Source organism: Amblyraja radiata, chromosome 6 (genome assembly GCF_010909765.2).
Source record: "Amblyraja radiata isolate CabotCenter1 chromosome 6, sAmbRad1.1.pri, whole genome shotgun sequence".
In the NCBI taxonomy this organism is placed as follows: domain Eukaryota; kingdom Metazoa; phylum Chordata; class Chondrichthyes; order Rajiformes; family Rajidae; genus Amblyraja; species Amblyraja radiata.
The window spans coordinates 86,839,446-86,867,243 of record NC_045961.1 but is presented as its reverse complement, the minus strand read 5'-3'; the positions used below and the strand labels follow the sequence as shown (position 1 = coordinate 86,867,243).

The following is a 27,798-nucleotide window of genomic DNA, read 5'->3' as shown; positions in this document are numbered from 1 at the left end:
TTGTAAATGACTCTGCCATTTAATTTACAAGTAGTTTTATGCATCAATATGGAAAGCAGGACAATTATAATTTGTTCAAAAACTTTCCTTAATGGAATATTACCAGGTTTTCTGCTACAAATTGTATATGTGGATTCAATGTAATGATAACATAATAATAATAACTATAGAGCACTTTAAAAACAACCACTGTTGCAACAAAGTGCTGTACATGACTAATCATGAACAAAAAAAATTATTACAAGACAATAAAAACATTAAAAAAGAGAGTAAAAACAATACAAAAAACATTAAAAACACTAAAACAGGAGCAAAGTCTCATGCAGGGTCAAAAGCCAAGGAATAGAAAAGGGTTTTAAGACTGGTTTTGAAGATGGACAGTGAGGGGACCTGTCTGATGTGCAACGGCAGAGTGTTCCATAATGTCGGAGCAGCAACAGAGAAGGTTCTATCCCCTCTGAGCTTCCGCTTAGACCTCGGTACCTCCAGGAGCAGCTGATCAGCTGACCTGAGGCACCGGGCAGGAGCGTAGGGATGAAGCAGCTCAGAGAGGTAAGGCGGGGCGAGACCATTTAAAGATTTGCGATAGCCATCTTTAAGATTCCTGTATTTAAAATGATAGCTTTCACATTTTTAATTACTGTTGTGCATATGGTATTTATATTATTAATATTATATCCTCAGTCTTCCATTGTGGATTATAAAAATCACAAGGTGGGCTTTAATGGAAGGCTTTAAGAGCCACAGTGTGAAGTAGTGGCAATTTAAAGGAAGAATATATATTTGTGCAACACCTAATCTTCTAAATTACAAACAATGGATTTTAATGTGAAGTCACCTTTACATTAGAAGATTTAATTCTGGAACAGTTGAAGAATACATTCTAGGCACAGTGCCGCAAAAGTAGAGCTCCTGTCTCACAGCATCAGAGACCCGGGTTCGATCCTGACTACGAGTACTGTCTGTGTGGAGTTTGTACGTTCTCCCTGTGGATTTTCTCTGGGTGTCCCGGTTTCCTCCCACATTCCATAGGTGGGAGGAAACCGGGAGGTGGGAGGTGCGGGTTTGTAAGTTAATTGGCTTAGTTATATTGTCCCTAGTGATTGCTAGGCGTAACAGGTGATTGCTGGTCAGTGTTGAAGGGCCTATTTCCACATTGTATCTATAAAAAAACATATTCATGACATTTAATTCCTGAATTTTGCCCATTTATCCATTGTCAGGACCATTAATAGCAACATTTAAATGAGCTATTAACGGTCCTGATCGTGGAAAAATTGGGCAAAAATTGTTCAATTGTAAATTGCAGCGTTAAATATTCTTGCCATCTTGAGTAAAGAGATTTCATTAGATTCATTGGTAGACAAATTGCGGGTGAGGCAGCATCTATGGAGCGAAGGAATAGATGATGTTTCAGGTCGAGTCTATATTATTATATTTGTATCCTTTTGTTTCCCTCTTCAAGTGAGGATATCTATTTGGCTGCCAAGTTGAACCTCTTTACAGTTGTAACTATCTGTTTATCCTTTTGCCTGTTTTTAGTGTAGCGATCCAAACCGGTTCAAATTTTTTTTTGACAGTTATGACCTTTCTCGTATCGTCACCTAAAAGGATGACCTTTTCTTCTCTGTGCATACATGTGCTGTGTTCAATCTTTTGCTAAAGGTTGGACTGCATGCAGAGCATAGAACAGTATATAGCACAGGAACAGACACAGAACAGCATACTGGGATTAATTTAATTATTGTGATATTGCACCCGTACCTTTCATGCAATAGAGTTTTTCTATATTTACACTGCCCAATTATCTGTTGCCCATTGGAAACTAATTGATAGTGATTTTATGTAACTCTTGAAGGTTATTGTCTCAAGTCCTGATCGCCTCTGCAGATGCAACATTTCCTTAGTGCTGCACTGGACGGAATACCTGCTTAATTCTGTGCTTGACTGGCATGTAACACTACCTTCTCACAGACAAGAGTGTTGTCCTCTAGGCCATGACTGACATGTTGGTTGGATGACCATTGTGTTTATAATTCCATTCATTTTATTTCCCTTGATTTTCCCTGCATTGGGAAAGAAAACATTTTAAAATCAGCCATTGGTCACCATTTAAGCGGTCACCAGTTCAATCTGCACTGAGAGTGACGATTTAACACCGTTGCCACTTAAAAAAAAAAATGCATGTTATAGAACAAGCCTTGATTATTTTCATAATAGTATAATTTTGAAAAGTCCCCTGATGGGATGTGATCTCTGCATTATAAAATGCAGATACCTGGTAGATATGTAGTCTGTTTGTATGGATCTGTGCTGTCTGCTTCATTGATTGAGTTTTGGTTTCATAAGGTAGAGTGCAAGCAACGGTGGGAAAATGCTGACACGAGGAACTGTAGATGTTGGAATCTTGAGCAAAACACAGTTGGAATAACTCAGCCGGTCAGGCTGCATTCGTGGAGAGAAGCCACCATGGATGCTGTCTGACCTGCTGAGTTACTCCAGTACTTTGTAAGAAAAATCCTTCTGTCCCCTGCTCTGAATTTTGGGAAACTTAATTGCTGAACGTGTTATTTGTCCGTCAGGCGTTCATCATGTTAGTTGAGTCAGTGTGCTGTTGTACATGAAGATTAAATTATTGAGGACTAAACCGTAAGCAGTTAGTTTGAAGTCCTTAAATACTTTGAAATGCTTTATATTTCATTGCTCAAATTTTGAAAGCAAAGGAAGGAAACCTATTCCCGTCAGCACCACATATTGAAATCCCATATCACGATTCTATTTTAACACCAACACCTGTCTATCTAAATGTAGTCCTTTACGTTGTCATTGCAAGCACAGCTAATATAAAAAGACCGATAGTAATTTTATTAGCAAATTGCCTAGGCAGTCTCAACGGCCTGTAGTTTCTATCTGTTGGAAATATGAATTATATCCAACAAAGACCAGAATAGATGAAAAGAGGTCAGAATTGAGAATACAGATTTTGTAGACAAACTGGAAAAGGGTGAAAACTATTTTCCCAGGTGTATTCAAAATAAATGTAAATAAGATTTTATTGGCAAATGACTATCAATGTATCTACATGTTGTATGTTTCCCTATATGAATAACTTATCATTATCTGACATGGATCTGGTACACTGGTGTGTTATCGAGGTTCTGCAAAAGTCATTTTTGACTTCATGGTGGCAGTTTGAGTATTTGAATTTAATAAATAAATTAAATACATTCAAATAAATGTAAAGTTACTCTTGGTAAAATTGATCAGTAAACTTTGAAACCCCAACTATGACCTGAGTCTTCAATTTTTATGACTAGTTTCTACTAATGTTAATTGTCTAACTAACAATACTAACTCTTAATTGTCCTTTGAGGTGGACGTGTCAAGAATTAATATAAAATTTGCCTTGGAGGGTTGAATGAAGTTTGTACCTGGCTGCTAAACATTCAGAGTTCTGCCCTTTGGGAATTGTATTCCAACATCATTCATCTAGAGGGTAGCATTTTTATGGGTACCTGCTGCTTGGGTAAAGAATCATGCCAAGGTTTTTGCTGTCAAAGCATAGACATTTTCCCTATTTACGAGGATTGGTTGTTATCTTTCACTTGAAACCTCTATTGAAATTATTCTGTGGTCTATTTTACAAATTGTCCCTCTGTTGTTGTCATTTAACTTGTGATGTGGGATGCTTAGAGATGCACCCCTTCTGGTCTTCTGTTCACCTCCATGTGCTTAGTTTGTATTTTGGAGTCTCTCCTTCCTTTACTATTGGATCAAAATTGGATCTTTATTGTAGATTCTGGCATGCTGACAATTTTGGTTATGGCTCTCTCACCATATCATTCAATTTTTCTCTCTTTTCCTAGTAGTGCCATTATAACAATACTGCTTACATGCATCCTCATGGTTTACCTGATGCTTTTAAATGCCTCCACCATTCTCCTGATCTACGTATTTCTTCCTCCATACATTTTTTCAAATTTGAAACATCCATTGGAAAATCTCACCTCTTAAGGGATCATTCATCTCTTCCATACTGGCACTGAAAATACCGACATCTTGTTGGAATAGTTTATATTGTGTGGTTGTGATATTTGGAAGAGTAGAGGTGCAGAGTGACAATGTATGACATGATATGAGCCACAACAAATGAGTCCCCCTTGGAGTCTCCTGAGCTAACTGTTTTGCCCACTTCTGGCAGGTTTTATCTATCCTATGATGTACAATGGATAACATAAACCGTTAAGCGTCAGTTACAAATTATTAAGTAAAGATTAGGCTATATTCCATTCTGGGCAAGTATTAGATGGCATAGATGATCATATTAATCCTGGCAACATATTTCAATCAATCAGTTTTATTCATCAGTTTTATTTTATTCGTTAACCTTAATGCCTTGCTTGAGTATTTCAAATTTGAAATGCTTACAGAAAATTGGGTGGTTAAGGGTTGGTTGCCTGGGTGTACTTGAAAATTAGATGAGCTGATCCGTAAGAATTCTGGTATAAGCAAGATTGGTTAGGATGAGATCTAGCAACTTTACACTTTGATTCCACCTTATAACAAAGTTCGCAGGAGTTCCACATATCTTAAAGAAATTTGTATTAATCCCTGAAGTTTGAGTTTGGTAGAAGAGATTTACTGGAATAGGTCTGGGATACAATAAATGCTTATGATGAGCTGGTGGATGGATGAAATGGCATGTTTTTTTGAAACGCAGAAAGGGCTGAGGATCTTGAAGGGTTTTTGTAGAATTTTGCATGAAATTGAGTGCAGAGGATGGCCATTGAGCCCATTGTGTTTGCGTCAGTTAATAAAGAGCTGACCTAATCCTACCTCCTAGCACCAGATCTGCAGCTGTAGGTTGTGGCTCCTCAAGCACTTTTGAATATGGAGAGGGTTTTTCTCTCTTAGCCTAAAACTTAGTGCCGTCTGACTGAAGAGTTTTCTTTATTTCCCTTCAAAGCCATCTACCAGTTACTTTAAATCTATGTAGGAAAGAACTGCAGATGCTGGTTTAAATCGAAGGTAGACACAAAATGCTGAAGTAACTCAGCAGGACAGGCAGCATCTCTGGAGAGAAAGAATGGGTGATGTTTCGGGTCGAGACCCTTCTTCAGAAGATTTTTTTTAAAAATCTGTGCCTCCCACTGCCCTGCCTGTTTTTTAAAAACTCCTTTAGTAAGGAATAAGTGCTTCCTTTTACCTTACCTATGTTCCTTGATTTTTTTCCACCTTTACTAAGTCCTCCACTGCCTTTGTTCCAAACAAAACAATCCTAGTTTGTTCAATCTTTTCTCATTATAATTTTTTAAATCCTGGCAACATATTTCAATCAATCAATCAATCAGTTTTATTCGTCAGTTTTATTTTATTCGTTTATAAATCTGAAAGAAGAGTCTGGCTCTGTGAAAAGCAAATGGACAGTAACGCGCCAAAAGCTGCAAAAGTCTGCAGGAGCATCATGCAATTGATAGAGTAAATGAGGGAACAATTTTAAGATAATGAGCAGGTAACCAGATGACACATAGAGTACGTGCTTATTAAAGTTGGGAATGGGAACAACTAGATTGCTTTGTGAGAGAGCCTGCGTAGAAATGTTAGGGTGAATGGCCTCCTATACTGTGGTTTGATAACTGAGTTTATAAATAGTTTCTGAAGTCCAAGTGCAGTTAATTACACTGTCTTTGTTTTGTTTCAGTAGCCGGATTGAGCTTGGAGATGTTACTCCACACAACATCAAACAACTGAAACGGTTAAACCAAGTAATCTTCCCTGTAAGTTACAATGACAAATTCTACAAGGATGTGCTGGAGGTTGGCGAACTGGCAAAATTAGGTAAAATTATATTTTGTTTCTGCCTTAGTGTATCCTATGTGTAGTGTATCATATGCTTTTAAATAAGTTACCAGTACTATATTGAAAGGAAATACTCTGATACCATTGTGTTCAAATGATAGACTGAATTTTTGAGGATCAAATATCCTTTATCCACTTGCACAGATTCTGATTCTTCTCATGGAGTGGTATTTTGCAAAATTGGGAAGCATCACTTAGATTTTAGTTATCCATATTTTTGGAGAGCACAATAACATACATAAAACTTTCCATTGGAGTGTTTGTTAAGTTATTAATAGGTTATTAATAGAAATTTAGGTGGGGGTTTATATGAAATTATTTCCTGCCAGAAAATGCCACTCAACAGGATTGATGCTAAACACCATTTTTGAAGGTGAAGCAATGCAGGAAATTTCAAGGAGTTTCCACCTGCATTTGAAAACACTCCAGAAAATATTTATCTAACATCAACTTTAGTTCAGCAATCTGATCAATCTTTTCTTTTTCTTTCGACTCTGGGAAGGAAACTCGATAATTATTGTTCCCATCTATTCAACTAAACTTTGGATTTTCTGGATCCTTAACATTTAACCACATGATTGCAGAAATGTGACCACTGACCTAGTTTGTACCACAAATAATAAAGGTTTCAGCTTCTGAATACTTGCACTTATGATACATGTATGCCAGAGATGGAACCCAGATTACATTATGTTGATTTGGACAGGCCTCTGTTTCTGGGTGATATTTAGCTTGTGTCAAAGCCAAATTCCCTACTGGTTTTCTGAATTTAAGTTATTGCCTGTTTGTTGCAAAGAATAGCAAAAGTGACCCATGAAATGTCATTGTTGCTGGAAACTGAAAGGACACCATTACTCCCTTGGCACCATTGAAGGGATGGAAATAGCCTCATGGGTTCCTTACACCATTGTAAGGACCAGTTGAATTACATTGCCTTTTTATTTTGCTGCCCCCGGTAAAGTCAAAGGCTTGAGCAAGGGGTTTAAACAGGGTGTGCGTTCTTGAGAGCTGGCTTCTGATCGGTCAACGTTGAAAGGATGAGCCAGATTCAGTCAGTGATGGGGTTGCAAGCATCTGGGCAAGACTAAAAGCTGCAGCTGGAAGTTAAGTACTACTGAAATAATCCATTATATACTCCTGCGACTTTGGACAAAAATATCTTTTGGACCTAGAAGGGACTACACAAAGATAATTTAAATCAGAGGCTGATGTCAAAGTAGGATTTGAAAACAAGATTTGCACTTTCTTGTGCATTCACTGAATAGATGAAGTAACTGAATATTCCAATAGGTTAAACACTTGATGCAATATTTACAGAACTTTATGGTCATCACCCTTAGACACAGAGTTCAAACCTGAATGACTAGACAATTCTTTGAATCAAACTTTTTATTAGCACAAGAAGTTTTTCTATAGAAGCAGGTGTATTGATATGAATCCTAGATCAATTATCTATAAATTGAGGTTTTGAAAATTCTATTCTTGACCATGTACTTTGAACTTCCTGACAACTAAACTCTTGGTTTCCTGCTTTATCTCTGTGGCACGCACTTTTTCTCCATGACAGACCACCTCATATGAATGTCCCTAATCACAAAGCCCCACTCCCTTGCGTGCACGCCCCCCCGCCCCACCTGCATATGTTTTCAGAAATGTGGGTTGGAGTTATAATCTCTTGATACTCAGTCACTCCAGAGGTCATCTTGAACGATGTGCCCACTTGCATCTATTGTGCACTTGCAACTCATTTTGCATGCAAGGGAGTGGGGCTTGATTAGTCAAAAATCCCATTTGTCCCAGCCATGTACACCAGTATATATCTGCACCTGTGTATTCTCCTATCCCTTAGTTTCATCACTAGTTCCGCTCTCTCCTTGCGTTTATACCGCTTCCCCTTATACCTATCTCTGTTCTTTGCCTCAGCTGCTCAATGTGGGTGAGATTTCTTGCCCTTTCTGAAGAAAGCTACTCCTGAATTTTACATTGAATGAATGAATAAGTTTATTGGCCAGGTATGTACACATATAAGGAATCTGCCTTGGTGCTCTGCTTACAAGTAACAACACGATATACAGTAACAATTAAGAATGACACATTAAACATTAATAATAAAACATTACAGTTTAAACATGTGAATGAAATAAAATACCTGGGCAAAATGAGGCTACAGACTTTTGATTATAGAGTAGAGCTGCTACTCGTGGAAAAAAGCTGTTTTTATGTCTGGCTGTGGCGGCTTTGACAGTCCGGAGTCGCCTTGCATCAAAGTGTTTGTGGCCAGGGTGAGAGGGATCAGAGATGATCTTACCCGCTCGCTTCCTGGCCCTTGTAGTGTACAGTTCGTCAATGGGGGGAAGGTTGCAGCCAACAACCTTCTCAGCTAATCGGACGGTTCGCTGCAGCCTCCGGATGTCGTGCTTGGTGGCTGAACCAAACCAGATCATGATGGAGAAGGTGAGGACAGACTCTACGATGGCCGTATAGAATTGGACCATCATTGCCTGTGGGAGATTGTGTTTCCTCAGCTGCTGCGGGAAGTACATCCTCTGTTGGGCTTTTTGACTGTGGAGTCGATGGTGGCCCCCCATTTCAGGTCCTTGGAGATGATGGTTCCAAGGAACTTAAAAGACTCCACAGATGTGACTGTGGTGTTGTTGATGGTGAGTGGGGTCAGGGGAGGGGGAGCTCAAGTCTACAATCAATTCCACTTTCTTAAGAGCATTCAGCTCCAGGTTGTTGCAATGGCACCAGGATGCCAGCTGTGTCACTTCCTGTCTGTAGGCAGATTCCTCCCCATCCTGGATCAGTCCAATCAGGGTTGTGTCGTCCGCAAACTTGTGAAGCTTGACTTGAGGAGTCTGTGGAGGTGCTGTGGTTGGTGTAGAGAGAGTAAAGGAGAGGAGAGAGTACGCAGCCTTGCGGTGCTCCTATGCTGCGAGTCTGCGGGTCCGAGATGTGCTTTCCCAGCCTCACAGGCTGCTTCCTGTCTGTCAGGAAGCAATTGAATGCACTGGATGCCAAGGTGGCTTTGGACAACTCTGTTGTCAACTATCTTGAAACAACAAACCCTGATGCCCTGTTCATTATTGGCAGTGACATCAATCACGCTAACTCAGGAACATACTCCCTAAATAACAATAGCATTTCTCCTGCCCCATCAGGGATGTTAACACTCTTGACCACTTCAATGGTCTACTGTTCCAACATGATCTAAGGAAACCTCCATCATTCTAGTCCCTAAGATAGATAGATAAATAAATGTCTGAAGAAGGATCTCCACCCGAAACGTCACCCATTCCTTCTCTCCAAAGAAGCTGCCTGTCCTGCTGAGTTACTCCTACATTTTGTGTCTATCTATGATTTAAACTAGCATCTGCGGTTCCTTCCCAAGATAAATAAAATGACCTGTCTCAATGACCACCGCCCAGTAAACACCATTGACCAGAATGAAGAGCTTTGAAAGATTGGTAACGGCTCACATTTATGCCAGTCTTCTGGACAATCAAGACCTCTTGCAACTTACATAGAGGAAAGATAGGCCTACAGAGAATGCCATCGATCTTGCATTAAATTCAGCTTTAAATCACCTTGACAATGATATATCGCCTATGTCAGGACTGCAGTGACTACAGCTTCATTGACTACAGCTCTGCCTTCAACATCATAATACAAATAAGCTTATCCATAAAATTTCAGGACATTGTCTTGGAGCCTCCTTCTACAACTGGCTTTGGGATTTCCTGACGGCAGACTTTAGTCAGTTAGAATTGGTTGTAACGTTTCCTCCGCTGTGATGCTTAATTCAGGATTGGTGTACTCAGTCATTGCACTACTCTCTGTACATCCATGATTCGGTGGCTAACTTGCTCTTTAAGTTCACCGATGATACCACTGGCTTTAAAACAATGATAGGACGAAGTACAGGAAGGGGATCCAGAACTTCATGTTATAGTGTCAGGATAATAAAGTAGACCTCAACAGGAAAAACGAAGTTGGTTCTTGGCTGAAAATCTTGGCCGAAGGCTCTTGCAGTGGCAGAGTGGCGCAGAGGTAGACTTGTTGCCTTGCAGCGCCTGAGGCCCAGGTACGATCGTGATTACGGGTGCTGTATGTATGGAGTTTGTACTGTCTCCCTGTGACTGTGGGTTTTTTCCCTTGTTTTATCCCTCTTCAGTGCTTTTATTTTGTGATGATCAGAGCAGTTCATGTCAAATTATCAAAAAGTTTATAGCCTCTTCCTCACTCTGCAAACCAAATTTCAAAATATCACTGTTTCTGTGCAAGAACTCATTAGAGTACAGTTACCATGGAAAATTTAAATGGAATAAAAATGATGAATAATTGCAAAACTGCAATGTGACAAAGTCCTAAAGTGATAGAAATTAAAACTGAAGCTGTACATATGTGTGCAGTTACAACAAAGACATTCATGTGTTTGCTGCTGACTGGAATCTAACAGTAGAGCCTTGAATGCTTTAAGAGTATGTGTAAATGTACTGATCATACCATCTGTATGATCAGCAGAAGACTGTGGCATTTAACAGTATTCATGATGGAGGAAGTGAGCAGCAGTTCTTTTTGATACAAATATAGTATCCAAATTAAGCTTTAATTGATTAAAGGAAAAGAGAGAGAGAGAGAGAGAGAGAGAGAGAGAGAGAGAGAGAGAGAGAGAGAGAGAGAGAGAGAGTACCAGAAAGTGTTTGTGTCTATGTGTTTTCTGTAATAAATTGACATGCTTGCTAATGATCTATTTCCGCAATGTCCAATTGGTATCAAACTGTGCAAGAGCCCATTATGGCTGTCCCACGTTTTAAAAGAGCGCTCCAATTAGTACCAGTTTCACCTGCCCTGAAATGCCATGAAATGTTCCCCGTAGTATTTATCCAATTCTCTTGAAAATTCTGATGGATTCTACTACAACATCTCAGAAAACATTCTCTTCGTTTCACCTTGGGTTCAAACTCTTTTCAATGGAAAATGTCCCCTTTTCAGTGAGAACTGTCCATTTTTCATCCATGGCTTCGAAACACTCCCTGGAATATTTTGAATACTAATATATTTGTGCATCATTTCTGTTCCTAACATATTTTTCTGGGTCATCTCATTTTAGCAGTGTACTTTGAGTAAATTCTGAGTTGGATGAAGCTGAATGAAAACAGAATTTTCCTGGATATAGATATTGCAAGGTCTGGCACTTTTGGAGAGGTTCTATATGTTAAGTGAGAATTGGAATTCCCATTAGTAGTCACCATAACATAAACATATTAGAGCGGCTGAGGGGAGAGATGAGAGGCACAAATAATGTATTCGGGGATAAACTAAGCTAGTAAACTTAGAATATTTTGAAAATTTGATAATTAATATATGGATAGTTAATTCTTTATACAGATTTTAATTTATTTTTAGTTAGAAAATGTGCTTGCTTTGGTAAAATACTGAATGTTGTTATGAATTTGGGGGGTTCCTATTCCGCTACTGTGCGTTTGGAAATGGTTTAAAGTTTTGAATGGAACTTTATCTTCCTACTTGCAGCATATTTCAATGACATTGCTGTGGGCGCAGTGTGCTGTAGAGTGGATCACTCGCAAAACCAGAAACGATTGTACATCATGACCTTGGGATGCCTGGCACCATACCGGAGGCTAGGAATAGGTAAGCACTCATCGAATATTGCAGTGAGACTAGTCTTCTTAATTACTGACTAATATCATAGTTGTAAAGACTCAGAGTTTTCTTTCTAGACTGAAAGATTAGGATTGATGTACTTGAGATTGGAATCATTGAAGGCTTTGATAGGATATATAGAAACTACATTCTCTGGTCCTGGAGGTGGTGGTGTAAAGAAGGTCTGGAACTGGAGTCGGCCTATTCAGGGGTAATATGAAGAATCTTGTCACACAGTGGATTGAAATCTGGAATGTACTTGCCCATAAGAAGCAGTTAAGGCTGAGAAGCCACTGAAAATTAAAAACTGAGTTTGTTTTTTGTGAGATGATAAACAAACAACATAGAACCTAGGTATGTGGATGTAATTAATATTCCAACCATTCATAATACAATTATCAAAAAAAAACTGGGGTCTGAATGTTCTCCTTGTTTCACATGTTTCTAATATTTCCAGAAATATCCTTGAATTATTTTCACTAAGGAAAGTATTAATATTTTTGATAGAAAAGTAGGGATTGAACATTCTGGTTTTATTATTGTGATTTAACAAATTGATTCATAAATCTCAAGGTGAAATACATTTTGGATTGGGGCTATTTTGAAACCATATTGGGCTTATTTTTAAGAAGGAACTGCAGATGCTGGAAAATCGAAGGTAGACAAAAATGCTGGAGAAACTCAGCGGGTGCAGCAGCATCTATGCAGCGAAGGAAATAGGCAACGTTTCGGGTCTGAAGAAGGGTTTCGGCCCGAAACGTTGCGTTTTTCCTTCGCTCCGTAGATGCTGCTGCACCGGCTGAGTTTCTCCAGCATTTTTGTCTACCTTGGGCTTATTTTTGATGTTTTTGGAATTGAACTGTCCCAAGCATTGCATCAAAAATATATTTAGCACTCTCAATTCTCAAGGTATTGGCCCAAATTAAGAAATTTTAAATTATGATGGGATGATAACTGAGCAAATTGCTTTGTCATGGCATGGGCAGTGTGCATATCTGTTACTGGCTTCCAAGAAAAGAACAAAAAAGGCTTCTTATATAGACAGCAACATTTTCCAGTGAAAATGGTCCAATTTGGGAGTAAGGTGATACACTTATAAAGATATCACACCTGTTAAAAAATGTAGAGCATCTTTGTGGCCATGAGCTTTTTTCTGAAATGCACTTCAAATGGGAACATCCGGGATCTCACTTGGTACCAGTTGGTAACCTGCTACGTTACTGCTTATCTGTCATTGCTGTGCTTGACTTAAATTCCTTTTACATTTAGGAACCAAAATGCTGAATCATGTGTTAAACATCTGTGAAAAGGATGGAACCTTTGACAATATTTATCTGTGAGTATATTTTCTTTAAATCCAATTCATTCCCAGCGCATATTGTTGTGAAGTATGGATTTGAAAATGGTTAGTGTATAAGATTGTATGAGCATATTAGCAATTCAGCAAACTTTCCAGCTACAGGTGCACAACCTTTTATCCGAAGATCCAAATAACGAAAACCTCCGAATAGCGGCCATTTTTTCGGTCCTTGAAGAAAGGTCCTTGAAAACGTTCACCGAGGGCGGCCCGCAGAGGTGACAGCGGAACCTCCGGTCGGTCCTCGAAGAAAGGGGAACTAAATCCCCATTCATAAAAGAGAAGGTGAGGGTATATTGCGCGGGAGGGTTAATAATTGACAATATGCTGCTGCCTGCCCGCTGAATTAAAAAGTTCCCACGGTGGACTCACGATATACAGTGTTTCGTGAGTCTTGCGTGGGAACTTTTTAACTCAGCGGGGCAGGCAGCAGCAGATTGTCGCTCGCTTCAGTTTCACCCCACCTACACCCCTCTGCTTCCCGGCCATGTGTGTGACCCCTTCCCTCCCCTCTCCAGCTCCCCGCCCATTGCACCGGCGCGGGGGCTTTGCACTGTCTTCACGTCGGCGATTGCAGCAGGACCGTGTCAGGACCAATTAGACACCGACCACCAGGCCCACCGCAAGCACGGAGATCCCAGAGACCCACAGCCAACAGCAGCCCAGCCCAGCCCCGCTCCAACTACAGAGGAACCTGGGTTGCGGATGACGGGGCGCAGCTCGGGGCGTCGTAGGGGCCCATCGGGGAGCGGCCACTCAAAGCCACGCCGGGAGATGTAGGGCCCTGCCCCGGGTCTTGATGTTGGAGCCCCCGGCGGGCGCTAGCAAGTCCGCGGCAATTGACAGCCGCGCCGGGCGTTGTAAGGCCCCCCTCCAGGTCACTCTCAACCTCTATGATGTTTGCTCTCAACCCCGTAATTCGGGCGGGAGAAGTCGCCGCTGCCGGTGCCCCGCAAAGCAGTCTCCCACCGGAGACCCGCGAGCTCCCGGTGTCACCATCCACCGGAGTCGGGTCGCAGCAGCTCGCCCCCGCAACTCTCCACGCTCCGAAGCTGGCTAGCTCCACGGAGGTAGGTCCGTAGGTCCACAGCTCCCACCGCCGCCCACCGACCCCCAGGCCCACTGCAAGCACGGAGATCCCAGAGACCCACAGCCAGCAGCAACTCCAGCCCAGCCCCGCTCCAACTCCAGAGGAACACGTAGGGGCAGAAGCTGATGGTGTGCAAGGTACGTCTTGTTCTTGGGGTGGCGGATGAGGGGGCGCAGCTCGGGCTGTGGGCGAACTGCCACTTGTCGCTGTAGCGGCCAAAGATCATAGAGGAGCTCCTCTATGATCTTTGGTAGCGGCCCATCGGGGAGCGGATTCCTCTGGAGTTGGAGGGGGAGGGGGGTATTGTGCTGTTTGATCGCCCCCTGCTATCCCAGGGACAGGGAGACACAGCGGCTTTTTAGACTGGTGGGCAATCACTTCCAAAGTTCTGCCCACACAGTCAGTACACCTCTCCTACACTGTATTTCATACAAACATTTATTCTGCAAGAAAAAACGACATTGAAGACTCAAACTCGCGATCGAGTAACTGCCAGGATCAAGGCGCAAACTCGCGACCTTGCGGATATGAGCCGAGCACTCTACCACTGAGCCAGCCATTAAAATCTACGCTAAAAAATTTCCATTCCGAAGACCGACAAATTCTGAATTACGAAAAGTGTCTGGTCCCAAGGCTTTCGGATAAAAGGTTGTGCACCTGTACTAGCATGAAGAAATACTTCATGCATCCATCTACATTATTTCACTTTGTAGTTTGAGAATCTCGGTTTTCTATAATAGTTGTAATGTTTGTGCATTTTAATATGTAAAGTTCAAATGTAGCTTTATTTTCTGATTTGGGACGTTTCAGGATATCTTGGTTTTGAGAGACGATTAGTTATGGGGAAGTTGTACAATTATAATGAAGTATTGTATGAGTACTTGCACTGCAGCAATCACAAGACTGGTGTTGGGTTTGAGAACAATATGGCCTATCCAACAACCAACTGAATGTAATTAAGAGGTGAGAATGTTGGCTTGAAACAGGATACAGATGTTGCTTTGCTTATCCGATCAAAGAATTTTGTGGAAACTGTGTGGGTGGTATATTTCCCGATGCCGGACTCTGGAAATATAAATTCCAAGCTCTTTTACGGGAAGAGGTAACTAGACAAATAGAGGAAGAGATTCCAGGATGTGCACAAGGTCTTGACAAATGTGACCATTGGGAATCCCTGGCGCATTACCCCATGTCAAGGGGCATTTAGAATGATATTGAGAACCTTGAGGCTACATGCCAAGCACCCAGAAGCAGTACATAAATGCAGTTTGAGTGTACCATCTCAAACTACCCACCTGCTTGCACCATTGGGCACTTGCTCCATCTGTGGGAGAGCCCTCTGTTTCCACATTAGTCTCATCCAATTCCCCAGAATCCACATAACCAGATTGGTAGCAAGATCATGCTCGATCCTGAGAACAATTTATGAAGAAGAATCTACATGGTTTTGTATGAAGAGCAGTAAATGATATTGATCTAGATAGCGTTTGACCCTTCTTCGCGTTGCAGAGCCAAATATCCACCACCTGTTTGGTAACCTTCCAAAACTGCTGCCTGGTGAAGTGGGTCATTTAATGTGGTGGTTCTGCTTTTGATTGGAGTCATTGAGCATTTGTGAGCTGTGTGAAAGCACATCAGGCAGAAATAACGCACCCAATCTGACAGCACTCGTGGACTTTTAATTGGGAAATGGCTGGAGTGATATTTTGGATAGCTTGTAAATATTGGAGCTTTTGGTTTCATAAACATGCGCACAGTGTTCCTTAAGTTTGACCCTGTTGCTTGCAACTGAACTGCAGCTGGAGGTGTCAATTAAGTGTACTCTTGGTTCATGTAACTGGGAATCCCCTTGGACTTAACATGATCTGAGGCAACATGCAATGTACCCTCCAAGATCTTTGCGTTCTGATCCAAAATGAATTAGTGTCCTCTGTGTGCCAGCATAGTAATGTATTCACACCTAAGCAATTAAATATGGATACAGAATTGGAAATACTTTGCACTAATGCTCAACCTGATGTACAAATCTGATGCTAATGGTGAGGTTTACTTCCCTGGCAAGTTGTGCCTTTTTTCTGGTATCTAGTCAGTCTCCAGATTAAATCTGCAATTACATTATAACTATATATTTCATCTCAGTGCAGCAGTTGTGCTGTGAATGTTTCAGAGCATCTGTGCTTATTAAAACTGAGTGGTCATTCTTTTTTACTCCTGCCGTTAGAAATCAGTTTATTAAATTTATTTGGTAGACAAAAGTGCTGGAGAAACTCAGCCGGTGCAGCAACATCTATGGAGCGAAGGAAATAGGCAAACTTGCCTATTTCCTTTTATCTACCTTTGATTTTCCAGCATCTGCAGTTCCTTCTTAAACATATTAAATGTATTTCTCTGGACACTGTTTTGCTGACAAATGCTTTGACCTTTTTTTATTCTAGACATTTTAAGGATTGCAAACTACAACAAAATAATGGTCTAGATAAATGTAAAAACCTCCCTCACCGCTTCACATATATTCATGAATGAAAATGTGCTGTCTCGATTTAGTCAGGCCTGCATGAGACTAATCCCAATCTTTGTTCGATTTTCCCTTGTCATCACTTTCTGAAATGACTCGGCAAAGCCACACAGAAAGTTTCCCAGAATTTATAGCTACTGTGGATTGGCAAAATGAAAATAAAACTAGTGTTGCCCACATTTCATAAATGTTTACTTTAAATTAAGAGATTCACGACCTTGGGACAGCAAATTAAATACTATTTTTGACAGAATGTTAACAATTGAAGTCAACCTTTTTATTAAATAAAACACAAAACATTACAGGAACAGGTCATTTGGCCTCTGCTGTCTGCTAAACCCTGATTAACTAAACTAATCCCTTCTGCCTGCACATGATCCATATCTCTCCATATCCCGCATATTCTTGTGCCTATCTAAAAGCCTCTTAAGCACTACTATCAAAACTATTTTTACCACCATTCCTGGCAGCGTGTGCAAAAAAAACTTGCTCCACCTATCTCCTTTAAACTTTACCCCTCTCACAAACCTATTCCTTTAGTATATGACATTTCTACCCTGCAAAAGAATTCTGGCTATCTATCGTGGGTATGACTCTTATTTAACCATTCAGTCTCCCCTCAACTTCCACTCCATAGACAATCGCAACTTCCTTCAACAAAGAAACACCACTGGCTACTCTACAGTCCTCTGGGGCCTTGCTTGTGACTAGAGGGAATACAAAGATTTCTGTTTGTAAGGCCCCAGCACTGTACTCTCTTGCCTCTCTCAATAACCTAGGTGAATCCCACCAAGCCATGTGGATTTATACACCTTAATGCCCCAGGAGACTAGACACCTCCACCTTGATCACAAAATGCATTTACATATTAGTATATCTCACACTGATCTCACAAATGTCAATGTCCTAACCTGCAAATTGCTGTCTGTAAATACTGCCTGCATTTCTAGCATTTGTTGTTTTTGAAAGACTTCTGAGGTACAGTAAAGGAATGGCAGCAGCTTGTGCACAGAGAGCAACCTCAAATAATAATTAAATAAATGGGCAGATAATTTGTTTGAGATGTTGATTGAGGAACAAATATTACTCTAGGCAGAGGGCATAACTACTCTGTTGTTCAGAACTATCATGGGGCAGAAGTACCCTGCTATTCAGAATTGTCTATTTTGAAAAGATAGGGGGACCTTCTACAGTACATCAGGAGTACTGCACTGTTGGAGCACTGGTGCCCAAATCTCTTCAGTAAAACTTGAACTGTCAATTTTCTGACTGAGAGGGAACAGAGCTATTAATGCTGCTGAGTTAGTAGGTATCTGCTGTGGAGTTAATAATTGATCTTTTTGTTTTCAGAAACAGTACATTTTAGTAATGTGAGCATTAATGCTGTGTTTACCTTTCTAGGCACGTTCAAATCAGCAATGAATCAGCAATTGAATTCTACAGAAAATTTGGCTTTGGAATAATAGAAACTAAAAAGAACTACTACAAGAGGATAGAGCCAGCTGATGCACATGTTTTGCAGAAAACCCTCAAATACATTGCTCCATCCCAGAGTATGGAATGTCAGAAATGAAATTGTGGCTGATCTTGCACGTTTGTTGCCAAAAAGAAGTCTGTATAGACCATTGGAGGGTGAGCGTCAAGAGGAGCCAATTCTCTACAACGCGTTGTGGCAATAGTCTTACCACGTTAACCAGAAACCACTCAAAATTATTCCTGCATAAAGCATTCTGTATCTTCAATTAGAATTAATGTATCTGAGACAAGTAACCCATTTGCAAGAACTGTAATCAAAGCATGGGGTTTGGTCGTGTTATTACTTTACCAGGTCCTAGGCGGGACATTCTTTTGTTTTCCAGTTCAAACGTGCAAACAAATGATCTGATTTTGTATTTAAAAACAAAAAAGACCTGTTCATGCATAGTTAATTTTTCCATAAAAGTTTAATTGGTACTTTCAAAAAACTAATTGTCCTACAAACTTATTTGTGCCTATTGGAGTTATATCTCCCACTTTTCATTTCGTGGAATAAATATTTCAATTTTAAAGATGAGACTGTATTTTCTGTTGTGGTTGCTGTTCATTTTGTTGGTTGGAGCCAAGTCCACCCTTCTGTCCTGGAATTGTTAATGTGGTCATATGCTTGCCTCTGTGTCTGTTGCATGTATTTAATGTCTGTTATAAAATTTAAACCGCAGTGCTATGGCTGCGGACAACATTGGGTCTTGAGAGTTAAAGGGATAAAATGTTTTAACTGCAAACCACATAACACATAGTTTTATTTAGTAAATGGGCCAGTGGGAAAAAAAAAGAAATAATAGAATTGTAGGTTACAAAACCAATTTGGCAACATTAAATAATTCCTGACCTTGAATCGAGGCAGGGAGAGGTGGAATATAATACAGTGAAGGGTTTAAATGTATAATTTAAGATGATGCTAAAATGCAAGAAATTATAATCTGATTCATTTAAGATCTGAATGATGAAAGCCATGCAAAATTGCAAGAAACAAGAGAATGCATGTAATGCTCTTAGTAATAACTGCAGTCGGTGAAACTGGTTTGTTGAAGGAATCATTGATTGAGGCCCACACCTCAAGTTCTGAGACCGTCATAATGTTGAGTTGCCATTTCTTGTTTTTTTCCCTCTGGCCAGGAGTCCTTGCTATGACAATCCCTTCTCCTGTCTCTAATCTTCCTCCTTGTTATGGATTCTTTTTGCTGGCCTTCTACCTTCTCTGGACCTTTTTACTTCCAACTGCCGGAGGTACATCAACTTTCTTGACCTCCACTTCCGTCTCAACTCGCCCGCATCTGAATGCACAGACCTATGCTCACTAGGTAACAATCCAAATATTATTATCAAACTCGTCAACAGGGGAGGTGCCATAGTAGTCTGACAGGCTAACCTCTACTGAGCCGAGGCCAGACGTCAGCTCTCAGACACCACCTCACACCTGTCCCTTGACCCACAGATAAACACCAGGCCAACATCCTCCAGACTGTTACTGACCTTGGTGATCTCCCCTTCACAGCTTCCAAATTTTATATTTCCTTAACCTCATGCTGTCTGTTTTTACTTATTTCCTAAAATCCACAAACAGAACTGCCCTGGCAGACGCATTGTTTCTACCTGTTGCTGCCTACAGAACTCGCTTGCAAATACTTCAATTCTCTCTTGCCCCCTTTGTCCCTTCAACCTACATCAGAGACACGTCACACACTCTTCTACACTTCAATAACTTTTAATTCCTAGGCCCCCATTGCCACATCTTCACTTTGGCCATCCAGTCCCTTTACATTTTCATTTCCCACCTGGAAGGCTTTGAACAGATCCAATCAGTTCCCCTCTCCCAACACTCTCCTCTGCCTGGCAGAACTTCTCCTCGCCCTCAACAACATTTTTGACCTCATGTTCTTCCAGTCAAACAGTTCTTGTTCCAAACAAACATTAGGACCATTCCCAACTCTTTCTTCATTACATTGGCGACTGCATTGGGGCTGCCTCCAGCATCTGTGTAGAACACCTGGATTTCATTAACTTTACCACCAATTCCAAGCTACCCTCAAATTCACTGACTTTCTTTGACACTGCTCTCCCCTTATGTAGAAAAATAGAAAATAGGTGCAGCAGTAGGCCATTCGGCCCTTCAAGCCAGCACCGTCATTCAATATGATCATGGCTGAGCATCCAAAATCAGTACACCATTCCTGCTTTCTCCCCATATCCTTTGATTCTGTTAGCCCGAAGAGCTATCTCTAACTCTCTCTTGAATACATCCATCTGTTTCCAGGGGCCAGACTATCGACTGATGTCTACAATGAGCTCACTGACTCGCACAGTTACCCGGACTACACCTCTCACCCTGCCTCTTGCAATGACGCCAACCCCCACTCTCAATAACTCAGTTTCCACCTCATCTGCTCCCAACACGAGGCTTTCCGTTCTAGGACATCCAACATGTTCTCTTTCTTCAGTCAATATAGTTTCTCCCATGCTGTGGTAGATGGATCCCTCACCCGTATCTACCCTGTGACCTGTAGTTCTGCTCGCTTCCTTGCTTAAACTCCCCCCCCCCCCCCCCAGACAGAACATGGTTAGAGTTCCTCTGGTCCTTGCTTTTCACCCACCAGCAACCGCATCACCGAACACATTATCCTCTGGCATTTCTGCCATCTTCAACGTGGTTCCACCGCCAGTCTCATCTTCCCTTCCCCATCCCTTTTTGCCAGGGACCACTCTGCAACTGAAGAAGCTAGTCTGAAGAAGAGTTTCGGCCCGAAACGTTGCCTATTTCCTTCGCTCCATAGATGCTGCTGCACCCGCTGAGTTTCTCCAGCATTTTTGTGTACCTTCTATTTTCCAGCATCTGCAGTTCCTTCTTAACCACTCTGCAACTACTTGGTTCACTCAAACCACCCCTTTCCCAGGTACTTATCCTTGAAGCCTCAGGAGATGTATCACCTGTTCCTTCTCTCCAGACATGCTGCCTGTCCTACTGAGTTACTCCAGTTTTTTGTGTGTCTATCACCTGTTCCTGTGCTTCCTCCTTCACATCCATCCCAGGCACCAGCAGCCCTTCCAGGGGCACTGAGAACGAAGATGCACCCAGTGTGGCCACGTGCAGCAGCCAGGCCTGGTTCGCCACGAGAAGATAAGACTGTACTAAGAACTTTTAAAGCTTGTCAGCACCAGAAACCTGGTGACTCTGTGTGTACTGCCTAGGTGAAGTCTGCTGTATGATTTTACTGGATTGTGTGCAAAACCAAAGAATTTCACCGTACCTAGGTATGTGACAATAAAGTATCATCGCATTCATTGAATTGAAGAGTCCCAAACTGAAATGCCATCTATCCATATTTTCCTGAGATGCTGCCTGACCTGCCGAGTTATTCCAGCATTTTGCGTTTTGCTCAAAGTTCCAGCATCTTCAGTTCCTTGTGAAGTCTGAAGAAGGGAGACTTCTACAAGGCATTGGTGAGACCAAATCTGGAGTATGGTGTGCAATTTTGGTCGCCCAATTATAGGAAGGATGTCAACAAAATAGAGAGAGTACAGAGGAGATTTACTAGAATGTTGCCTGGGTTTCAACAACTAAATTACAGAGAAAGGTTGAATAAGTTAGGTCTTTATTCTCTGGAGCGCAGAAGGTTAAGGGGGGACTTGATAGAGGTCTTTAAAATGATGAGAGGGATAGACAGAGTTGATGTGGACCAGCTTTTCCCTTTGAGAATAGGGAAGATTCAAACAAGAGGACATGACTTGAGAATTAAGGGACAGAAGTTTAGGGGTAACATGAGGGGGAACTTCTTTACTCAGAGAGTGGTAGCGGTGTGGAATGAGCTTCCAGTGGAAGTGGTGGAGGCAGGTTCGTTGGTATAATTTAAAAATAAATTGGATAGGCATATGGATGAGAAGGGAATGGAGGGTTATGGTAAGTGCAGGCAGGTGGGACTAAGGGTCTGCAGTTCTCTGAAGAAGGGTTTCGGCCCGAAACGTCGCCTATTTCCTTCGCTCCATAGATGCTGCTGCACCCGCTGAGTTTCCCCAGCAATTGTGTGTACCTAAGGGTAAAAAGTTGTTCGGCACGGACTTGTAGGGCCGAGATGGCCTGTTTCCGTGCTGTAATTGTTATATGGTTATAAGGGTTTCGGCTCGAAACGTTGCCTATTTCCTTCGCTCCATAGATGCTGCGGCACCCGCTGAGTTTCTCCAGCATTTTTGTGTATCTTGTGAAGTTGTGCCTGTTTGATGCCTGGTCCAGGCCCCGCCCTGCGCTGCTGTCACTCAGCTCCGAGTCCCGCCCCGCCCTCCTGTTCCCCCCCCCGCCACTCCCCCTTCACAAGAATGAGCAGGCGCTACATTCAACCCATCAATCAACATACGTCACCGTGGCCACGCCTCTTCTCACGCTCACACTTCCTGCTCCCGCTCAACCGAACTTGCGCCGCATCTCCCACCCATTGGTCCAATGGCTTCGCTGTCTGCTCGGCGATAGGCCCGATCGCCATGACAACGGCGGGTAGCACGTTAGGCTGCGCTGGGGCCTGATATTAAAAGGGGGAGGGGGGAGGGGGGGAAAAGGAGAAGAGAAGAGAAGGTCCGGACCCGAGCCTCGAATAGAAGTTAGAAGTTGCGGCCGTTTGGGAGGGAGAGTCTTCCCCCCCCCCTCCACCCGCCCAGCCCAGCACCCCGGATCCTCCGCTGGATCTGAGCGCCCCCCCCTTCACCCCATACCCCTCACGGTGGGGCCTCGGGCAGGGGCTGGGCTGGGCTGGGTTGAGGCCTGCACTTGTCTTTGGGGGTGTTTGTGAGCACGACACATGGATTGCTGGAGGAGGCTAAGAGGCCAAGATCCTGTCCAGGCCAGCCTTGAACCCTGAGCCCTTGCCCCCACCACCAACCCCCACACCTCCCTCCTTCTTTACACTTCACCCCTCCCCACGTCCCCCAGAGAGAGGGAGGCAATGTGGGCACCGACGGCCGAGACCACCTGCGAGGCTGCAGCACTGGACTTTTCCCCCACCGTACCCTGAGGTAAGGCTGGACTATTGTCGAAGGCTGGTGATGGGAATGTGGGCAGTGGATTCAATTATATCCCCATTTCCCCTCTCACTGCTGTGCCCAAAACGTATACCAGTATGGAGTGGGGTAACTCTTAAGTAAGAAAACTATGGGGTTTAAAGCTCACTCCACAAATGGGCAGAAAGTCTTTACTGATAGAGATGTTTAAGAAAGAACTGCAGATGCTGGAAAAATCGAAGGTAGACAAAAATGCTGGAGGAACTCACCGGGTGAGGCAGCATCTATGGAGAGATGCAATAGGCGACGTATCGTGTCGAGACCCTTCTTCAGACTGATAGGGATGTTGTCTTTTGGATGAAGCATTAAACAGTGGTCTGTTTGCTTTCTTGGGCTTGTGTAAAATATTACATTACAATATTCAAAGATGATCAGGGAAGTTGTGTTCTGTTCCTGGCCAGTATTTATCTATGGAGAGATGCAATAGGCGACGTATCGTGTCGAGACCCTTCTTCAGACTGATAGGGATGTTGTCTTTTGGATGAAGCATTAAACAGTGGTCTGTTTGCTTTCTTGGGCTTGTGTAAAATATTACATTACAATATTCAAAGATGATCAGGGAAGTTGTGTTCTGTTCCTGGCCAGTATTTATCCCCTTATAAACATTGCTAATGCTGTTATATATGTGTTTATTTTATTATATGTTTGATATTTCTCCAAACATATTGACTGCTACATTTTTAATGTTATAATAATGTTGATTAAAAGCATTCCATTGGCTGTAAACTCCTTTGACATATTCTGAAAGGGAAGAGAAAGATATAGTGGAAATATTTGTTTTCATTGATGTTGCCTGAGTATTTGCTTGTCCAGTAACAAATGTGTCTTCTGTTTTCACAAACTTTTCTTTGATGCTCTTTCCCTGACTTGCTGTAGCATCCTTACCTGCTCTTTAAACCCATCTATCTGTCGAAGCCTTTGACACTAGTCCCAATATTTCTTTGTGGCCAGCTATCAGATTTTCTCTGACCATTTGCCTCTGAAGTTCCTTGGGGTATTTTACTCATAAAAGTGTTTCATAAATGTGTTAAAAATAAATGGTGTTGGGAATACTCAGCAGCTCAGGCAGCATCTGTGGGGATAAAGAAGCAGTTAACATTTCAGATTAATGACCTTTCATCAGAGCTGTCAGTTGTGTTGATCACCTGTAGATCTACAGAATTAATTGTTGCTGACTTCCAGTTGTCTCCTCCTTCATTGTGTTGTAGTTATTGCCACTGGTAAATTATACAGACAGCATCCTAATTTTGCTTACGGTGGTATTGCTAGATTTGTTATAACATGCATGTGTGAATGAACTTTGTCAGACTCCTTGAGTAAACACATAAGAAGAAAGCAATTGAAGCATTTAATCTAGATAGACCAATGAGGCAGATTTGCCTCAGCATCACCACAACAACAGTCTTAATGCTAAGCTAATATAGAATAGAATGCTTTCATAGAAACACATGTACCTGATCTGACATTCAACATCCTCATCAGTATTTCTGCCCCTTCTCCCTGTGTGCATTGATCCCTTGGGCATTGACAAATACATCCCCCTCCTTGAATAAAAACCTGGATTTTTTTTTGCTTCTCTCACTTTCTTCCAGTCAAATGTGTAGCCATGGGGTCAACCAATGCCTGAGTATTTTTTGGTTATGTCAAACAGTTCCAAACATACACGAGGACCATCCACCACTCTTTCTTCATTACATTGACGACTACATTGGGGCTGCCTCCTGCACCTGTGTGGAACTCATGGATTTCATCAACTTTACCGCCTATTCCACGTTGAGGGGAAGACGAGACTGGTGGTGGGATTTTACAGCTGCTGAACAATCCCTCGCACCTTCTTCTGAAACTGTAAGAGGTGCAGCACTTGTCCCTAAACCACATCCCCAACATCTTTAAACAACCCTTCCATGGGAGGTAGTGCATCTCCTCCAACCTCATCCGTGATTCGGTGCTCTCCATGTGGCGATCTCTACATTGCCGATTGTCCTGCAGAGCATCTCTGCCCTGTCTGCAAAGGCCATTTCGAGCTTCTGGTTGTATGTCATTTCATCTCTCTTTCCCATTCCCACGCTGACCTGTCTGTCCTTGGCCAGCTCCACTGCCTGCCATGGTGAGGTAATATACAAACTAAAAGAACCTCTCCTCTTATTCCTCTTGGTTAGATAGATATAGCAAGATGGTATAAATCATTAAATATTTCAATTTCAGTAAGCCTACTCCCACCATGTTCTTTTCCCATTCCCACTGCTCCACCCAGAGTCTCTCTCCCTTCCCCGTTCACATTTCCCATTTCCATCTGTCCCATCAGCCACACACGTATCTACCTTTGTTTCTTTTCCCCTGGCCTATACCCCTTTCCCCTCCTCTATCTGGTTTCATCTACCCTTTATCCTTCCCTCATCAGGTTCCACCCATCACCTTGTAGCTTGTAGCTACCCCTTCCCATCACCTCCCACCTCATCTGGTACCACATATCACCTACTGGCCTGTCTCATCCCTCTCTCACCTCTTTAAATTGGCTGCCTTCCCTCTAAGTCCTGATGCAAGGTCACAACCTAAATTGTTGACTAGCCCTTTGGCTTCACAAATGCTGCTCGACCCACTAAGTTCCTCTTGCAATGTTTAAAAAAAAAACCCCCATCTCTTCTCAAGTGGATGCCTGCTAACTACATTCGTCCTTAAGAACTTTCCTTAAGAAACGTAATGGTGTATTAAGTTCAAGTTCAAGTGAGTTTATTGTCATGTGTCCCTGATAGGACAATTAAATTCTTGCTTTGCTTCAGCACACAGAACATAGTAGGCACTTACTACAAAACAGATCAGTGTGTCCATGTACCATAATATAAATATATACACACATGAATAAATATACTGATAAAGTGCATATAACAGATAATGTGTTATTAATAATCAGTTTTGTCTGAGCCAGATTTAATAACCTGATGGCCGTGGGGAAGTATCTATTCCTGAACCTGGTTGTTGCAATATTACATACAGTAATATTGCTCAGAAAGGATTACTCATGCCAGAACAAATTTCTATATGTATTTACCATACGTAAGTACCATATGCTGACCGTATTCATCTCATAATTGCAGCAAGACAATCCACAATACAGTTAGTTGCTGTGCTAAAACCACACCACCTCCTCTGTGCCATAGATAGGGCAACAAAATACTAAAAGTGTTTTCCCAAAGTGCTTGCTGTTAGTGATATTCCCACCATCATATCCTTGAACTGTTCATGTATGAAGTACATTATGATCCACGATGCCACTTTATGCCACTTTGGTGGCAAAAACAGGAAAGTAGACTATTATCTGAATGGTGGCCGATTAGGTAAAGGGGAGATGCAACGAGACCTGGGTGTCATGGTACACCAGTCATTGAAAGTAGGCATGCAGGTGCAGCAGGCAGTGAAGAAAGCGAATGGTATGTTAGCATTCATAGCAAAAGGATTTGAGTATAGGAGCAGGGAGGTTCTACTGCAGTTGTACAGGGTCTTGGTGAGACCACACCTGGAGTATTGCGTACAGTTTTGGTCTCCTAATCTGAGGAAAGACCTTCTTGCCATAGAGGGAGTACAGAGCAGGTTCACCAGACTGATTGTTCAAAAGGGAACTGCAGATGCTGGAATATCGAAGGTACACGAAATTGCTGGGGAAACTCAGCGGGTGCAGCAGCAGATATGGAGCGAAGGAAATAGGCGACGTTTCGGGCCGAAACCCTTCTTCAGACCCTTTTGGAGAGAGGAGGAGAACTTCTTCAAAGTAGGCATACCTTGAGGAGATATCGCAGTGGAGTAGACAAAGTGTTCAAAAGGGAACTGCAGATGCTGGAATATCGAAGGTACACAAAATTGCTGGGGAAACTCAGCGGGTGCAGCAGCATCTATGGAGCGAAGGAAATAGGCGAAGTTTCGGCCCGAAACGTCGCCTATTTCCTTCGCTCCATAGATGCTGCTGCACCCGCTGAGTTTCCCCAGCAATTTTGTGTACCTTCACCAGACTGATTCCTGGGATGTCAGGACTTTCATATGAAGAAAGACTGGATAGACTCGGCTTGTACTCGCTAGAATTTAGAAGATTGAGGGGGGATCTTATAGAAACTTACAAAATTCTTAAGGGGTTGGACAGGCTAGATGCAGGAAGATTGTTCCCGATGTTGGGGAAGTCCAGAACAAGGGGTCACAGTTTAAGGATAAGGGGGAAATATTTTAGGACCGAGATGAGAAAAACATTTTTCACACAGAGTGGTGAATCTCTGGAATTCTCTGCCACAGAAGGTAGTTGAGGCCAGTTCATTGGCTATATTTAAGAGGGAGATGTGGCCCTTGTGGCTAAATGGATCAGGGGGTATGGAGAGAAGGCAGGTACAGGATACTGAGTTGGATGATCAGCCATGATCATATTAAATGGCGGTGCAGGCGCGAAGGGCTAAATGGCCTACTCCTGCACCTATTTTCTATGTTTCTATGAGGCAAAATCCCCCCCCACCCCCCCCCCCCCACCAACCTTGTTCCCAATTGGTAGACTGGCATTTTCTAACGTACAGAATTTGCTGGATGCAGATCTCTCCCTTTTGCAATTGCCCGTCTCCTAGCCCAATTAGTCCAGCATCATCAATTTTCACTGGAGTTGTGTTAATGTTGGAGGACTGAGTTTATCAGCAGATTGAAATATTCTTCGTTACAAAGATTCACAAAAGTCAGTCCATGTAGAGAACAGTTAAT

General features: G+C 42.2%; 2 protein-coding genes across 5 annotated transcripts in view; both read left to right on the top strand.

The window, feature by feature from the left end:
- naa50 (N-alpha-acetyltransferase 50, NatE catalytic subunit) overlaps nucleotides 1-18,548 on the top strand; it is a 28,186-nt gene extending 9,638 nt beyond the window's left edge. The window contains exons 2-5 of one of the 2 annotated variants that reach the window (XM_033023117.1): nucleotides 5,702-5,838; nucleotides 11,395-11,514; nucleotides 12,796-12,862; nucleotides 17,890-18,548. In XM_033023117.1, the coding sequence (XP_032879008.1) occupies nucleotides 5,702-5,838; nucleotides 11,395-11,514; nucleotides 12,796-12,862; nucleotides 17,890-18,061 (496 nt within the window). In that variant the 3' untranslated portion in view covers nucleotides 18,062-18,548. The remainder of the gene's footprint in view (nucleotides 1-5,701; nucleotides 5,839-11,394; nucleotides 11,515-12,795; nucleotides 12,863-17,889) is intronic. The other variant, XM_033023118.1, reaches the window with a different exon arrangement.
- Nucleotides 18,549-22,546: 3,998 nt separating this feature from the next.
- usf3 (upstream transcription factor family member 3) overlaps nucleotides 22,547-27,798 on the top strand; it is a 37,713-nt gene continuing 32,461 nt past the window's right edge. For all 3 annotated transcript variants that reach the window (XM_033023115.1, XM_033023116.1, XM_033023114.1), the window contains exon 1: nucleotides 22,547-23,025. The gene's annotated coding sequence lies outside the window, so the exon portion shown is untranslated. The remainder of the gene's footprint in view (nucleotides 23,026-27,798) is intronic.